We start from the raw sequence: 18,438 nt of genomic DNA, 5'->3' as shown, positions 1-18,438 counted from the left end.
AAGAATGCTGAAGTTCCATTGATACAAAGGGAGGAGTTAAGCACTTCATTGAGATTTAAAGAGCTTCACCTTGCCTTGATTGGCTTTCCTATAACTTGCTTATACAAAATATTTTCTGAACTTTTAATACTGAAGCAAATCATTTAAATATTTGGAGATAAACTGAGCAAATGAAATAGGGTGATATCCAATTGTGACATCTTGCTTGTGCAGTAGACTTCTGACCACACAAACAGGAGCTTCCTCCCTCACTTCCCCTTTGCTGCCCCTGTACATGCCCCAAATCTGAAAGTTCTGAAAGTTAAAGAACTGTCCAAGGCAGATTGAGGGTACTTGGTGGGCTGCAGGGGGGAGGAGAGGAAAGGGAAGTCAACACCTTTTTGTTTGTTTGGCTGCCTGCCTGCCTGTCTGTTTGTTTTTACTTCAGATGCAAATATATCTAAAGCTTGCATGGCCAACTTGCTAAAGTTCCCAGTTTTCTTTGTTCCCACTCTAAGCAAGCTAAAGCTTCCATTCATTCATGGAATGGTTAAACAAAACATGCAATTATAGTAAGATATTTATTAGCATTTTATTCTGCTGTGATAGCTTCCTTATCTAATACAAATCTTTCTTCTTGTTTTCTCCAGGCTTGTCCAATCTTTTCCTCAGCCTCTTGAAACAAAGCCATTGCTCAGTCAACGGGAGTCTGCTCCAGCAGGAAACTTACAACAACATAACGAGAGGCGTCCAATGAGCGACACCTTTGCTGACAGCTGGAATGATGGCTCTCACTATGATAACACGGGATTTGTAGCAGAAGAGAGCACAGTGGAGAATCCAAGCGCTAACCCCCTCTTAAGCTCTAAATCGAGAAGCACATCTGCTCATGGACGCAGGCCTTTAATTAGGCAAGACAGGATAGTTGGTATCCCCCTAGAACTTGAACAGCCTACTCTCAGAAATACACCTGAATCAGAAGTGCCTCCATCAAACCCTTGGCAGAACTGGACAAGAACCCCTAGCCCTTTTGAAGATAGGACAGCCTTTCCTTCTAAGCTGGAGAGCACCCCTACCACCAGCCCTTTACCTGAAAGGAAGGATCTTGTTAAAGATTCCTCAGAAATAACGAGCACTTTTTCTCCAGGAACACCGTGGGAGTATCATGAGTCAAATGCTAACAGAAGTCTTGGTAATGTGTTTTCACATATTCACTGTCGCCCAGATCCTTCTAAAAATGTCATTTCTATCAGCAAGAGTACAGAGAGGCTTTCGCCAATGATGAGGGACTTGAAAACAAACAGGTTTAAGAAGTCACAAAGTATAGATGAGATAGACATTGGCGCATATAAAGTTTATAATATACCACTGGAGAACTATGCAGCTACTACTGACAATGCTGGTATGCATGAGAGGCCAGATAAAATGATGGGTCCAGAACATGGAATGTCTAGCATGTCCCGTAGCCAGTCTGTGCCAATGCTTGATGATGAGTTGCTGACCTATGGAAGCGTTAAGGTGCAGCAGCAGCAAAAGCCTTCTGTAACTAAAAAAGTATACCAGTTTGACCAAAGTTTTAATCCTCAAGGATCAGTGGAAGTGAAAGCAGAAAAGAGGATTCTGCCACCTTTTCAACACACTCCAGAATACATTCCCCAGCAGACTAAAACTGTCTCAAAGGATTTGGTTAGCCCAAGAGCCTACCGAGGGTATCCACCCATGGAGCACATGTTTTCATTCTCCCAGCCTTCTGTTAATGAGGAGACTGTCAACACTCAGTTCTCAAGTCAGGGATCAAGGGCTGGGTTTTTGAGAAGAGCAGATTCATTGGCCAGTTCCACAGATATGTCCATGTATAGAAGAGTCAGTGAACCGCACGAACTGCCTCAGAGCGATAGGTATAACAGACATCAGTATAGAGGACCTATGGAACGCCAAAGCAGCATGCAAGTGTCTGAATCCCAATTCCTCAAAAGAAATGGCAGGTATGAAGATGAACACCCTTCATATCAAGAAGTGAAAGCCCAATCTGGAAGTTTTCCAGTTAAAAACCTTACTCAAAGGAGGCCATTGTCTGCAAGAAGCTACAGTACAGAGAGTTATGGTACCTCCCAAACCAGGCCAGTTTCAGCTAGGCCTACAATGGCAGCTCTGTTGGAAAAGATACCATCAGACTATAACTTGGGTAACTATGGTGACAAGCCGTCAGATAACACTGATTTAAAGACAAGGCCTACCCCTGTGAAGGGAAATGAGAGCTGTGGTAAAATGCCCGCTGACTGGAGACAACAGCTACTTAGACATATAGAAGCTAGAAGGTTAGACAGGGTATGTTTGGCATTTCTCTGCAATTAATGCCTTTTAGTTTTTATATTTCTATATATCAAAAAAAATTCTGCTTGCAGTGATTAATATGTTATCCAGTAATAATTCCTGGATTTGTGTTCTGAATTAATAAACCATGAAATGTATTTTGTTACAGTTGATACATAATGAGTTAGAATTAGGGTTGCTTTGGGGAGCATTGGAGAAGTTCTTCCCTGATATACTATTGTTTTCTAAAATGCAAAAATGATAATCTCGGTCTTCCCATAGTGGGTAATTTATGAAGCTTAAAGGAAATCACAAAAATTGTTTATAATTTACATATTCACTTTATTTGCTAGCCTTTAACAGTGCATAGGGAAAATATTAAAGACAAATTCCAAAGCAAAAGTATTGGAAACATTGACTTTGGCAGGTTTAGTTAATGGAGATAATCCAAAACTCTACAGAACTCAATAGCACAATCTTCAGTGGCTGTGTTATGAATAAGTCCATGCCCTTGTGTGCACAAAGTTAGGTATGCATGTGTGAATCATCTTGATGTATCAGAACTCTTGGATCATGGCAGATATAATTAAGGATTTCCTTTAGAAAATTTAGCCATTTGATTAACAAATAAGCTACAAATACTTCTGTTCTGGTACCTGAGTCTTAAATCTATGTACTTGGAAGTAAGTCAGTTGATTTACATTTAACTTACAGTACTTCCAAGTGTGTTTAGGATAACGGGTTGAAATAGGTAAAGCCCCAACAGAGGCCAACTATAACTTATATTTTCTATGTTAGGAAGTGTTTGTCAATTAACATTTATTATTGGTAAATGTGCAGAGTAATTCATTGACATGAGACACAGTTTCCAAGGCGTGAAGAATTAAGAATGAGGTATTGTTTGAAATGGTGACAAGAAGTAAATGAATAAAACATCTTATAATATAACTGATTTATCCAAAAAGCGTTTGGAAGGAATTCTGAGAAAAACTACATACTACATGTAGTTCCATTATTTTCTTTTGTAAAAGGTCTAATATACTGTGCAGCCATTGAGGCTGCAGTTTGAAGTGGAAGACTAGTAGGAGGAAAAGAGCTTCTTAACCTTTCCACTTTATTCCATTTGCACAACTGTCACACACACACACACCAAAATGCAGGTACTCATGTTTTCCTCTAGTAAAGGTAAAAGCAACTGGAGTGGGGACTTTTCAGTGGGAGGATAGTTTGAAGGTAGAAGGATTATGAAGCTGGTCTTCCATCTCAGATTGGAATATAACTGCAGCTTTGTATAAATGGCGGGGGGCGGGGGGTCAGAAAGGAACTTAAACATTCGCCCTGTTGGCTGTTGTTTTTTTTATTTGCATCACCTTGGACTCGTTAAATGCTGTGTGTCTCGTATAGCCTTCCTCAGCCTCAGGAACCTGTTTGCCTTCAGTCAACTACTATTGGAAATAAGATGAATTACGAAAGACCAATTCATGTATAATTTTAGTCCTACAGTTCACCAAATGCTTTCATAAAATAAGTGAAATTGAGATTGGCAAATGTGGCTGTCAAAAATGCTGAAATCATTCTGGAAAATTGGAAGCCTACAGACCCCGTTCTCAGATTTGCTTTCACAAAATTACCCTTCCTTATACTCCCAGATACATACCTGTTTGTCATTCAGTGACTGCAACAAGTTATTGTATTTCAGAAATAACCATAATGGAGCAAAAAATGTAGACTGTTGCATATCTTTTGACATCACCATGTGTTTTTCAAAGAAGGTAATTGACAATTTAGCTGTGGCTCACTGAGAGCTGAACTATCCATTCAGTAATACAATTTATTTGTTTTTATTTATTTAAAGGGGATTGGAGAGCAGTCTGCCAATCAGTCTGCCAAGCGCCAATGATTGTCAGGTCTTGCAAAGCATTCTTGTATAGCTTTTCACAAGGCGCTTTGCAAGATCTGCTGATCAGATCATCATTGGGTCTTGTGAAGTCCTGTAGACAGGGCTTTGCAGGTGCTACTAGTCAGCTGATCAGCAGTACCTGCAAACTCCCTTTCGGCTGAGCAGGTCTTTGCCTGCCCCACACCTGATGTCATATAGAACAGTGAACCACTTAAACTAAAGAAAAGACAATTTCATCTGCTTAGACCTGATGTTCTCAAATTTCACCACCCACCAGGGCCCACATAAACTTGTTGAAAATTACCGAGGCTGACCAGTTGTAGAATAGTGGCCTATGGAAGTGGAGTTTGGCATGATTGGCTGGCTGACATCATTTTTCTATTGATAGCTAAACCATCTTTGGAAATGGTTTAATTATTTGGCATAGCATTTTCATTGTAGCAAGGAGTTCAATACCTCAGCTTCCCTCAAGCAAAATATAGGCATTCACTCTAGAAGTATTGCAACTCATCCTCTCCACTTTAGGCAGAGTTTGCAAATCAATCCAGAGACTTTTAAGTGGAGAAGGCTTTTTTTTCTGTATTTTTCCTTTTCCACCTCTAAATGCCTCTCAAAGTATTTTTACTCATCTACTGTAATTTCTTCCATTCTGCTTTCACACAAATCTATTCACCTTCCCTTGAACCTGCCAGTTTCGTTCTGCCTTTCACCCTGATCCTTTTATATTCACTTCTTCCTCCCAAAACAACTTTATTCTCTTTTCCCTATCCCTTCCATTATCAGTTTGTTTATTTTTAATAATGAGTGTAAATATTAACCTTTATCTCACTTTCTAAATTCCTTCAGGAGCTCCTCTAGCTGCTTCCCCTCAGAGGAGTGTGACCTCCCTTCTCTCTTTCCCACCCTCCCCAAACTTCTCCATCTCCTGGTCACTGTTATTTAGCATGCAAGGAGTTGCTAGGGCTGGCATTGGTTCAATCAAAAGACAATGGCATGGCTGGGGGTGGGGCCAGCAAGTGAGAAGGCTGTGACACTGAGGTCCTCCTGACAAAATCGCCGCAAGATAGATTTTAAAGCAAAGCTATTTGAATGAATGAATAAAAATTGCAGAAACACTAGCTGAATTATAAACCAAATTATATTTATTCTGGTGGATCCGTTAAGATCTACAGATATTTATTTAATTGGTTCAGTTTTGGAAATCAGACATCATTAAAAAAAGTGTATGAAAATTTTAGCCTGGCTTTCAGGCACATGGATTACTAAGAAAAATACAACAATAAGCCTTCAGATCAACAACAATGCATTGCAAAGCATTCTCATCTCCTAAGGAGTGGTCCTGTTCAGGCTCTTAACAGGCCTGGAACAAGAGTTTTGTTTGGAGTTCACAGGGGGAAGACAAGCGAAAAGGGATACTTTATTTCTTCCTCACATTTGTTGAAATGCTCTTTTGCTGTGCTTGGGTTTGGTGCTGGTTTCCAACCCTGAACCTGAATTCTTTAATGCTGTACAGTGGGCAGAGGGGTTTCTAGAATTAGGAAAAGGAAACCTAAAGTCTGTTGTGCATATGTACACAGATATTTGTTTGCCCGTACAAGCATATACATTTCTTTTTTATTAAAAAAACAACACAATTCTTAAATACATGTTTTCTAATATCCCAGATTTGTACAAAACAGCAGTTTTTCAAAAAGCGTGTCACTCCCAAGTCATGTGACAATTTGGAGTCTGCCATGAAAGGCTACTGCTCTTCCTCACATTTTCTTTCCCAAACTCCTGTGCCTGCAAAGGCAAATTTTATAATTTATTTTTAATGCAACTATTTTGTGCATGATTTCCCCTGCACAAAAGAGCTGTTTCAAAATACATATATTTTTAAAAAATTACTGGGAATCGACATACTTTCCTGTCAGCTGAAAGAAGCAAAATAGGGGTAGGGGGAGTGACAAGAGAGGTCATCACAGAAACATCGTGGAAACCTGCCCATGGCATTAGCGGCTTCCTTAAATCACTGAGCATTCCTAAGAGTCAAGCTTATTCCATTGATTATTGTGATTGCTTTCAGGCTAACTCTTTAGAGATCTGTGCACTACTTTATTTGCATGGACAGGTGAAGCACAGGTGTTTCAGAATCACTTGTGTACTTCCACAGCTATGCTCACTTTAAATAATGGGTGGAATTCAGAATTTCACCAAGGGGAGTGTCCCATCAGCACTGTTCTGTGACCACCCCAGAGCCAATTTCAGGGGGTGCAGGGAGAGGAGATGGGGGACAGCCCCATGGTGCAAGCAGAAGCCCTCATACAGGCTTGCACTGGTGGGACACGTTGGGTGAATATTGCCCAGTGCATTTTACTTTTTATGTTGTTTTATTTGTGTGTGTATATATATATAATCCAGAATAATTTTATTCATGAAGATCATTTGCTGACTGATCTTTTCAATTACACTGTATATAGTGCGGGTAGTTCTTATGCTGTGTAAATTCAAAATAGGTATACATCCACTACAATATATTGGGGCAGCTCTTGATAGCAGTTATTTTGATTGGTTCTTTGTGAAACTAAACCATAGCAAGCCAGGTGTTTCTATCAGATGTGAAAAACTCTGTTTACAATTTTCTTTGACTCTTTAAAACCTTATTCTCTCCAGAAATGTCTTCCATTTTTAAGAAGCATATTATATAGAGTAGAACCTCTTGTACCCAATTTATTACTTGCAGAAAGGAAATGAATATTTTATCATGTTTGTAGAAAATCTCTGGATAATACCTACTTCTGCATGAAATAAATGGCTATAGCTTTGTATTAAAAACAGTGGCTCAGTTAGTAGAGCATGAAACTCTTAATTTCAGAGTCGTGGGTTCGAGCCCCACATTGGGCAAAAGATTCCCGCATTTCAGGGGGTTGGATCAGATGACCCTCATGGTCCCTTCCAACTTCACAATTCTGTTATTCTATGAACATGAAAATATATCTTGTTTGATTTTTTTTGTCAATGTCTTTTTATGGTAATCATTTTATGTACAACTAGCACTCTATGTGCTTCTGTCTGACTCAGTGCATGCATAAAAAGCTACTTATTTCTTGGTATTGTTTGTTTGCTTAAAATGAGACCATGTGAAGTTAGTCATATATGTGCAGTATTTTCTCTTAATGAGCATGCGTGTTCATATCCTGTCACGTGGTTGTTATTTCCTCTACTCAGACTGCTGCTTATAAGCACAACACTGTTAACCTTGGCATGCTGCGCTCTGGAGGTTTGTCAGCAATGCATGCGGGCAGAAGCATGACATTAAACTTGCAGACTAAATCTAAATTTGAAAACCAAATGCATCAAGAGCTACCTCTACCGAAAGTAAGTATGAGATAGCCTGCATATATCAGACACCACACAGTAATATTTTTTCATGCCCTCCTTCCTCTTCCTTTTTAGCATTTGCATACTTTTCATGCTTGTGTCCTATATAAGCAATTCAGAAACCAAAGTTGCTAACACAACTTGCCTACTTTATATATTTGCTTCTTCAAGTAATTGGCTCACCACGTGACAGTCATGCTGCTTTCTGCTCTTTTGTTGCAGACTAATGTAGTCAATTTTATGTGAACCAGAGAAATCTGAGGGCCATGTTTCATGTTGTAGTTGGTTAATGATGTTGATGGTGTTAGAATGGTGTAGGTGTTTAATGTCAACCAAGTTCCGTCAAAAACTATGTTATCAATTAGGATGATCTCTTAGGAGCAAGGACCTACTGGTCATGAAGTTCAGTGGTCTAGTTAAAGACTGGATTATAATCAAAATAGTTCAAATGAAAATTTCAGAATGTATGTCCCATTTACATCTTTTATTATATTAGTGCATTTCTGTATGTAGACCATTGTGAAATCAGATATATGTTGTATGTACATATGTTTTGTACTTTAAGCCTCTAAGGTGGGGACATATCTCAGTAACATTTTGAAAAATATTTCTGAATCAAGCTTGAATCCATCATGACCACAAACCATTAGGCCTGTTTGTAGATTGTGTAGGTGAGATACATATGTTGGTGGAAAACCTAAGTGTGTGAAAATTAATTATAAACTGTTCTTTTAAATGTTATTGAGAGAAGAGAATGAAAAAGTGGATCTAAATTGAAACAGTCTAGATTAAACATCAAGTAATAAGTCATAGTTGGCATTCATCAATGCAGTCATTTTATCTGATGAAGATTAGACAGTGAAAACAGTAGCCAATGAAAGGTGTAAGATTGCTTCCTTTGATTATACAGCTACCTAAGCATTGTGGGGGAAGGGATTAATCAAGAAAATTTTTTGGCTAACATGTAGGGGCTGTGAGATTTCCTCTAGTCTAAATCAAATGATTCCATTATTTACCCTTATTTGATGGAGAGGGGAAGTCCTGTATCAATCCAGTTTGGTCGTCAAACTGCCATAAATGTCTGGAAGAAGGTTTCCCCAAGTTTTTTAAAAATGCATTTGTTGATGTTTTTCCAGTAAAGCAATACAGAGCTTTTTCCCAGTAAAACAATATAGCTACAAATAATTTATTGGGGCCAACAGTACCTCACAATGTAGAGTGTATTAACCTACAAAACACTCTTTTCACCACAAAGTTTTTAAAATACAGGCGATGACCATTTTGCCCAGGGACTCCATTTCCAATCCCCGCCTGCATCAGCAGAGCGTACAATACCGGTAAGTGCGCCCTGCCCTGTTACAGCCTATCCTGCCCCCCTACATCTGCCCCACTCCACCCTTGTTCTTCCCTCTTCTGGATCTGAAAGGACCCGCACTTCGCTGATCCCACGTTATTTGGACGTGCCTAAAATGGTTTCCGCCTGTACAAAACATATTGTGATATTAAAATACATAGACCTATAATGTGGGTGGCGCTGTGGGTTAAACCACTGAGCCTAGGGCTTGCCGATCAGAAGGTCCCCGCGACGGGCTGAGCTCCTGTTGCTCGGTCCCAGCTCCTGCCAACCTAGCAGTTCAAAAGCACGGCAAAGTGCAAGTAGATAAATAGGTACCACTACAGTGGGAAGGTAAACGGCATTTCCGTGTGCTGCTCTGGTTCACCAGAAGCGGCTTAGTCATGCTGGCCAAATGACCTGGAAGCTCGGCCAATAACGCGAGATGAGCACCGTAACCCCAGAGTCGGTCACGACTGGACTTAATGGTCAGGGATCCCTTTACCTTTAGACCTATAACAGTTACATAACTATAGCACTAGTTACAGGTAGGTAGCCGTGTTGGTCTGCCATAGTCAAAACAAAATAAAAAAATTCCTTCCAGTAGCACCTTAGAGACCAACTAAGTTTGTTATTGGTATGACATGCACACGAAAGCTCATACCAATGACAAACTTACCGTAGTTGGTCTCTAAGGTGCTACTGGAAGGAATAACTATAGCAGTGCAGCAATCATGAGCTGAGAAGTATTTGTAACAAAACCAAATCTCACCTACCTTGCAACAATACCATTGTGCTATTTGAACAGCATATGCATGATTGCCACAGCTACGTTCTGTATATGAGAACAACATTGTTGCTGTGACTTTCTGTTACTGTGTTGACAACCGAAGTTATATATACCCCTTTTATGAATGTCAGCAGTGGTAGCTTCTACCCATTCTGTGGCTGCTTCTTTTGGACGTCCCAGGCAAATAAGCTTTGTTTCTAGTCTCTCGGGGTTCTATCAAATCCAAACCCAGATCTAATAGGATGAGTTCCCATTTGGGATGTTCATTTGCTCAGTTTCCAAATAATAGACATTTAAGCAGGCAATATTACTGCATGAGAGGGGACACAAATAGGATTTTTTTTTATTATAAAAATAGTATCAGGCTTGAGTTTATGGTTTGCCCTTCCTTTCTTTGGCATAATTACTTCCAATATCACAAGGCACTCAAGGTGGCATACTATCCTCACAACAACCCTGTGAGGTAGGCTACGTTGAGAGACGGTTAGTGGCCCAAGGTCACCCAGTGAGTTTCTGTGCTGAGCAGGGATTTGAACCCTGATCTCCCAGGTCCTTTTCCAGCACTCTAACCACTACACCACACTTTGTGCTGTCTATGGGCAATTCTGAATTGTCAACTTGGATTCTTTATGGTTGTGTATGGAGGTCTTCAATTCTCTCTGGTGTTCTGAAATAGTTTACTATGAACATGCCTATATGGACTGTTTTGCTCCTCCCTGTGAGCGCACAAAGAAAACAAACCATGGTCCCTGTCTTAGCATTACATTTGAACCGGAGGTTGAGGTTTGTTTCGTTCAAATAACCCCGATCAGTCAGCAAGCCAAGAACAAAACTTGGCTGTCAAATGTAGTTGGGAGCAAAACTCTTGCTTTTTAGGATGTAACACTAAGCCTAGCAGCTGTGTTTTGTATCTCCACAGTGCTAGCAGACAGGAATAAAATGCCAGGAATGGTCTTGTGCACAATAAGCCATGGTTTATGGGTTACTATGACATGTGAATACACTCTTTGTGCAAATTGGAGGCCTCTTGTGCATTGAGGCTTCCTGTCCACTCCCCACTGCCGGTGTATGTGCTCAGCTCCAAAGCCTCTTAAAGCTCTTGGTCTGGGGATCCAGTAGAGGCCAACAGGTCCAGCAGCTGAGGAGGGCAGCAGCTGCAAGATAAACAAGAACATCAAATTGAATGTCTGCATAATAGAACTATTTTCCTTTTGTTAACTAAAAATGAGCCTTTTGTATTTAATTTCCATAACTAATATGAACATGCACCAATAGCCCAATATTTTCTATGATACTTTGAGAGGTTTAGTCTCAATGTTCCATTAACTATTGCAGCCTATTAACCTTTTTAAAGCCAAATACTCCAGCTTATGGATCAGACTCTTTCTTGATTAAAAGAATCACAAGTGCTTTCCTGAGCTGGAGCTTTTAAAAATGCATATTAACATGGAACAGAAAATGTTGGTAACTGTGACATTTAGAGCAATTTTCATACTGATTTCAATATCTGAGATGGGATAAAGAATATGGTTCTTTGCCATGGGATTTCCACTCTCATAGTACAATTGTCTACTAATAAGTGGACACTTTCTAGAAAGCAGAAGCATGAATATTGTATTACTATGTACATTAAAAATGTTCCTTCTGATTGATGTATTTAGTGTATGTTTAAATTTATGATGTTGCTAGTTTCTTACTAAGCACTTTTTGTGTGCATTGAAGTCTTATCCAAATATGTGATTAATTATAAAAGAGTATTGATGCTTTTCTATACAGTCATACCTCATGATACATCCGCTACATGTTGCATTTTTTTCAGGTTACGGACGCACTGAACCCAGAAGTTCCAGAACGGGTTACTTCCGGGTTTGGTGCGTTCTTAACCTGCGTGCATGCGCAGAAGCGCCTTATTGCATCACGCGTGTGCGCAGATGCGGTGCTTCATGTTGCGGCCTTTTCATGTTGCAAATGGGCCGCCGGAACAGATCTCGTTTGCAACATGAGGTACCACTGTATCTTGATAAAATGCAATAATATGTACTGTATGGATATTTCCCCATCAAAGATAAAACGAAAACAATGTTTATCAAAAAGGCTAATTTGGGGCAAATGAACTGTTGATCATTCCTCTCACTAAATAATCTCTTACCTAACATTTTAAAAATAGACCCCATCACAACAGAGCAGCATTCTAGACAATGGACAGGAAGATGTTTCTGCTGGCGGCCCATGGAATCCATATCCCCTTGGAAGGCGAGATGTGCCACCAGAAACTGTTGCTAAAAAGGTAACAACTATCACACACAATCAATACCGTATATGCGTAAATACTGCCACTCTAATCTGGTAATGATATATGCCAGTGATCTCCTATAGTAAAAAGATTGGGAATGAGTGATGGGTTTGTGAAATCACTTCACTGCCAATTTTCCTACTGTCTTTAACCATGATTTTACATTGGTACTAACATAAACATGGTTCCATCTTGACCATGAAGTGAAACTAGGGCTTCAAGTTAGTTAGGAAACCCAGTGACTCTTGGCCAGACAATGCCAAAGTTAAATTACTGGAACAATTTAGTTTTGAGGGTGGTGGAAGCTCACAGACATTCCCTAATCTTCTAATTACTATTAATTGTCTGCCAGCATTGCATCTGCGCCATTGTTTCATCCATTTTGATGTGTTTTAGCATCACTACCTTGTATGGATGGAAGGGCAGAAACAGGCTTACTTCACCTGTCAACATTTTCCTCCAATTTTTGTTTGAGAATATGGTGGTTTTTTAAAGGCCTTTTTCTTAGACGCCCCAGTATCCTTCCTCATGATGCTGTATGCAAAATGATTACCCTACATGCCAGAATCTGATTAATTCCCTGGCACTATCCATTGTTGCATTCTTTGCCAACAGTTTGTATTGTGCTGTCAGTAGAACATTCCCAGCTTGAAATAATTAACTTTTTGTGAAGGATGGTAAAAGAATATATAAAATACAAATGAAATCATGGGAAACAGGCCTACACAATGGAGATTATTTACCTAATCAGAATAAGTAATTTTGTTTTTCTACAAAAAAGATTTATTTTCAGTTCATCCATATACATTAGGAGCTGTGTTATGAATGTCTAAGCTGTGACAATATGAGGCTTTGCAAACAAAAAATCTATTAAAATGGATGAAAATTATTTACCTTTCACTCTGTTTTTGAGCATGCTGCTCTAGCAATACTGATTTCCTTTCATAGAATTTGACCTCAGGAGATTCATGTCTGCTATAGTTGCTGATGGTTTAAACATTGTGATTCATTTGAAACCAACTTCACAGTAAATTTTTGTAATAGTTAGACTTTAACTACTGATGTTGTTTATGACTATAGATCGCTTTTATATGATTATTTTAATATTTTATTATTTGCCCCTGGTGTGTGTATTTTCCTTGATTATTTTATAAACCACCCAGGGATCTAAACAGATGATAAAAGGTAAAGGTAAAGGGACCCCTGACCATTAGGTCCAGTCGTGACCGACTCTGGGGTTGCGCGCTCATCTCGCATTATTGGCCGAGGAAGCCGGCGTACAGCTTCCAGGTCATGTGGCCAGCATGACAAAGCCGCTTCTGGCAAACCAGAGCAGCACATGGAAACGCCGTTTACCTTCCCGCTGTAGCGGTACCTATTTATCTACTTGCAATTTGACGTGCTTTCGAACTGCTAGGTTGGCAGGAGCTGGGACCAAGCAACGGGAGCTCACCCCGTCACAGGGATTCAAACCGCCGACCTTCTGATCAGCAAGCCCTAGGCTCAGTGGTTTAACCACAGCGCCACCTGGGTCCCTAAACAGATGATAGATGGTTTAAAAATAAAATTAATAATGATGATGATAATAATACCTATTAAAGTATAAAATAGGGGAGGGCTCTTTGCTGACAGGGGAGGGCACTGGCAGCTGGTGATGTAGCACCTGAAGTTTCCAATATAACAGAAATGAGCCAACCTCCAACAGACCACTAGGCCAGGCATAGGCAACCTTGGCTCTCCAGATGTTTTGGAACTACAACTCCCATGATCCCTGACCACTGGCCATGTTAGCTAGGGTTCATGGGAGTTGTAGTTCCAAAACATCTGGAGAGCCAAGGTTGCCTATGCCTGCACTAGACCATCCCTAGAATACAGACCTCCTCTTCCTACTCTGCCGAGATCCTCCTCCAGATCAGATTCCTCTATGGCAGGCTTGGGCAAACTCAGTCCTCCAGATGTTTTGGGACTACAGCTCCCATCATCCCTAGCTAACAGGACCAGTGCTCAGGGATGATGGGAGTTGTAGTCCCAAAACATCTGGAGGGCCAAGTTTGCCCAAGCCTACTCTAGGGGTCCCAAGTTTTCATTCCTCAACCCACTGCAACCTTCCCCTAGGTCAGCTTCCTTGAGCTGTCTGAGCTTCTTCCACTCTTCCTCATCTGACTCCTCTCCATGGGACTCATGACAGGCATGATCCAACAGAAGTTATGTGTGATCCAGACTTTGCTTCCATTCAGCCTCTTCCTGCAGCCCCTAGTACTTCCTCCCATAGGGTTCTTGAACATTCAGAGCCCTTTGCAACAATGTGGGTGGTAGCCTGGAGATAGCAAAGAGAGGGGAATCCACAAAAGTCATCTCCCTGTTCTGCTGGCAGGATCTCTCCCCTGCATCTGAAGCCTTCCATGGATGGAAGGAGGATATTGTCACTCAGCTGAAGGTACCGGTACTAATATAAATAACAAATACGTTTATCCACTTACAGTAATGCTTCTGTTTAATAATTGATTTTCTATGCCTTACCATTCAAATATAGCTGAAGGATTGACTTTGGAAAAAGTCAGAACTTCATATGTTTATACTCAAGAGCTTGTGTGTGTGTGTGTGTGTGTGTGTGTGTGTGTGTATAAGTTTCAAGAAAAGTGCTTTTTTCAGTTTTCTAAATTTCTGGCCTAATGAGTTAATGTTACCCACAGGCAGGTAGCCATATCCAGACTCTGATGGGATCGCAAAGTCTACAACATCGAAGCCGTGAGCAGCCATATGAGAGCAACATGAATAAAGTGACCATCCAGCAGTATCAGCCACCACTGCCAATCCAGATCCCTTCTCAGAGCACTCGGGCACCACAAGCAGGGAGATGTGTCATTCAAACTAAAGGGCAGAGGAGTATGGATGGTTATCCAGAACAGGTGAGCATGCAGCAGAATGGCATGAGGATGAGAGATGTGAATGGAATTGTATGCAAGATGGCTCAAAAAGGTAGGTTTATTTTTTAAGTCTGTGAAAAAGTTTTCCTATTTATCGTTTTTTGAAATTGCTAAATAAAAAGGCATGTATGTGTAGATTATAAATCTCTGTTATCATGCATTACCTGCGAATTCATTATTTGTCTTTTTCATGTGATGAAGTCACTATGAGGGATTTTTTATTGTAGTAGTAGTGAGATTGGTGTGCTCCAAATTGTAACTCAACACTTCATAGGAATCCTTAATAATTTGTTGTAGAAACCTAGAAGGTGGTCATCCCAATGTGTCCTAAGCATTTGCAAAACCAAACAGTGGGACAACAAAAGTCAATTCATTGTGACTTCAGCATGTAACGATAACCATATTTTAAAAGGCCACGTGAGTCAGCCCAACAAAGTTAAGCAATTTATTTGATTAGACTGCTATTATGTTTGGATTCTAGTTATATTTATAGTTCCATAAAGGCAATGGAAATGTGATGGCTTCTTTCTATAGCTTATGTAGAATTTCCATTGTAAATAATATGGATTTGACCTGCTCAAAATTATTTTCAGTTTACTGGCATACAAGCGAAAATTTGAAATCTCATTTGCATCTCTATTTGCCAAATATGTTTTAACTATATCTGACTACATTTTGATGCCGGGGGGGGGGGCGGAGTTTGAAGATTTTCCAAAACATTTCTTCTGCAGTTTTAATATATCTTAAAATTATCTTTTTATGTATTATGTTTCTAATTGTCATGAAACAAATAAGATTGCATCAGCTTTTTTAAGTAAGAAAAGCAATTTAAAGAGAATACGTCACAGTTGATTCAAACATTTTACATTGTATAACACAGTACGTCCACAAATAACCTTCTTAAATAAAAAAAATTAATCCTAGAATAGCCTCATTGACATTTGTCAGAAAATAACAAATTTGTGACAATTAATTAAATGCATGCATTTAAGCATCATTTTGTGTCTTTTACATCTAGTTTTGTGTGAGGATAGAAAAGAATCCAGGTCTTGGATTTAGTATCAGTGGAGGAATAAGTGGACAAGGAAATCCATTCAAACCTTCTGACAAGGTAAAGTAGTACCGGTAATTTCTTGCTTGAATTAGTGATCAAATAATGCAGTTTGAACATTTAAGGGTAGTTAAAGTCCAGATATTCATGACATCTGTTCCTTTGCTTGCAATTAAAATGTAATCAAGATAAGGAGCTGAAGAAAATAGGTTGACCTACTGTGTATTATGATCCCCAAATAATCTTTGGCTATGGATACATGTCATTGAATGTCTGCAAACGTGTTGCCAGCAAATTCTGGGATTGTAGAGACTGTAGGGGCTATCACTTTACACTTTTACAACTACCCTGATTAGTAAATGAGAATAGGGCATTCAGAAAGGCATTCAGCACTTATCCCACTTCTGCAGGGGTGATAAAAAATGCCTTGGGTCTCACGTGCTGATCTGAACTACCCAAAGGGCCATCAGGTTTGTTGAGTGGGGCAGCAGGAAGTGAAAAGTATGAACAGTTCCCTTCCTGGCCTCAGTTCTCGTTTCCTCCTTTCCACCCTTCATTGAGATTATGGCCTTAGACCAGCCTTCCCCAGCCTGGTGCCCTTCAAATGTTTGAGGCTACAATTCCTATCACCCCTGACCATTGGCCATACTGCCTGGGGCTGATCCAAAATATTTGGAGGGCACTTGGTTGTGGAAAGCTGCCTTAGACAAAGCAAGGGGTGGGGCCAGCCCTCCTCTTCCAAAGTTAGTTCTAGCTACTGTTCACCAAACTGGGCACACTTCCCTCTTCCCATACCAGAAGCGTTGCTTTTATTTTTCTTCATTCCCTCTCAAATCCAGCTTTTGGTTTAGGTGTGGGACAGGAAGTGTCAGTTTCCAAGGATAGGGTTATATAAACAGGAACTGGCTTCTCGTTGACTTCTACTAAATGATCTGGGACAAAATAAACAACTGCAATCTGGAATGGCAGTCAAGAAGGGCAAAAGCTGTTTCACTCTCTTCACACTGGCATCATCAGGGCAGGTGTAGCTCACCCATGGTGGTACTTCTGATTACGTACCTTTATGTAAATAGCTATCCATTCCCACCATATTTGATACCGAGTAACCTGCTCACCACTGATAGGGACCCTACGGGGGAAATATTCCTAAACCCCACCCCAAAGAAATTTGCAGTTACAGGAGAACCACAATAACTTCTGGACTTTTTATATAGATGAAATTTTAGATGTTTGTAAATGTTTTTTTCTATGGATTTTGAACTCAAATAAGCAGCAATATAATAGCATGAAAAAGCAATATGAGATATTTTGGAATGTATTCACCGTCAATAACAGTTTGCTATGCTGTTAGTTTATGAATTCTGACTAAGATGTATTCCACTAGCTCTACACTAAGCAAGATCTCATACTGTTTGAGCAAAAATGTTAATAGTAGCAATCATTTAGCATATAAAAATCATCAATCAATGCTAAAGCATTGATAAATGTACTGATTTTTACCTTATTTCTTTCTCTTCTAAAATTACTGGTTTGCCTCTAACACTAAACCAGGCATAGGCAAACACGGCCCTCCAGATGTTTTGGACCACTGGTCCTGTTAGCTAGGGATGATGGGAATTGTAGTCCCAAAACATCTGGAGGGCCAAGTTTGTCTATGCCTGCACTAAACCATGGCTTAAAGTCACCCTACATCATTTTCTTCAGAGGAATGAGCTGTAAACCATTTGTGGAAGCAGATTCAGTGCAGATCCATAGCTCTTCATTCTTAAAGACTCTTTCGTAAAAACAGTTGATGTTATGGAGGCAGATAAGCAAGATAAGGCCATAGGCAAGATAAAGCAGGGGGTCGTGTTTTGTGGCAGAGATCCAAATCACTACAGGGAGAACATACATATGTGCAGTAGGGCTTCAGAGGGCCTGCTTTCCAATCCATAACACTGAAAATAAGAATGCACCATGACATATATTTAATTCAGCAATGAACTGTTGGTTTGATCACAAGCTTCTTTTTCTAAATTATAAGTAGATGTTGTCTAGTACAGAACTTGTAATATTCAGCAAGTAGGCTGGATTCCAGCTAGTGTAGCACATAGGCATATTAATTATTGCAGTCCACTTAGTTCATATACAAACCTTGAGCCTAGTTCTTGGTTATAGTTTCCTAACCTCTGTTACTTCTGACTTATAGGGTATCTTTGTTACTAGGGTTCAGCCTGATGGACCAGCATCCAACCTGCTCCAGCCTGGTGATAAGATTATTCAAGTAAGCAAAATCTTTTAATTAACAAAAGCATGGATTCAGTGCAAATATTTCTTCACATGTGCATGCTACGGTATTGTTCTTTTCCCTGCCTTCCCATAGTAACCTTTAGATGACCTCAGGTGGGGATTCAGGTTTGGTAGGAATGGCAATGTGCACTGGTGAAAACGACCCCCTCGTGAGTAGGTGTGAGCCCAGTGGTGGAGAGGGTGGCTTAAGTAGTCTTCGGGGC

General features: G+C 40.0%; 1 protein-coding gene across 5 annotated transcripts in view; it reads left to right on the top strand.

Annotated features, from left to right (window-relative positions):
- LRRC7 (leucine rich repeat containing 7) overlaps positions 1–18,438 on the top strand; it is a 172,202-nt gene that overhangs the window by 143,959 nt on the left and 9,805 nt on the right. For 2 of the 5 annotated variants that reach the window (XR_015951009.1, XM_088673915.1), the window contains exons 21-25: positions 630–2,307; positions 11,843–11,962; positions 14,662–14,877; positions 15,914–16,006; positions 18,152–18,209. Coding sequence is in view for 4 of the 5 variants with exons in the window: in XM_088673915.1 (XP_088530041.1) it covers positions 630–2,307; positions 11,843–11,962; positions 14,662–14,877; positions 15,914–16,006; positions 18,152–18,163 (2,119 nt within the window). In the remaining variant the exon portion in view is untranslated. Of the gene's footprint in view, positions 1–629; positions 2,308–7,399; positions 7,550–11,842; positions 11,963–14,661; positions 14,878–15,913; positions 16,007–18,134; positions 18,210–18,438 lie in introns of all 5 variants that reach the window. The other 3 variants (XM_088673912.1, XM_088673913.1, XM_088673911.1) reach the window with 2 other exon arrangements.

Source organism: Zootoca vivipara, chromosome 7 (genome assembly GCF_965207765.1).
Source record: "Zootoca vivipara chromosome 7, rZooViv2.hap1.1, whole genome shotgun sequence".
Lineage (NCBI taxonomy): Eukaryota > Metazoa > Chordata > Lepidosauria > Squamata > Lacertidae > Zootoca > Zootoca vivipara.
The sequence above is the reverse complement of the archived record's forward strand: the minus strand, read 5'-3'. Positions and strand labels throughout refer to the sequence as shown.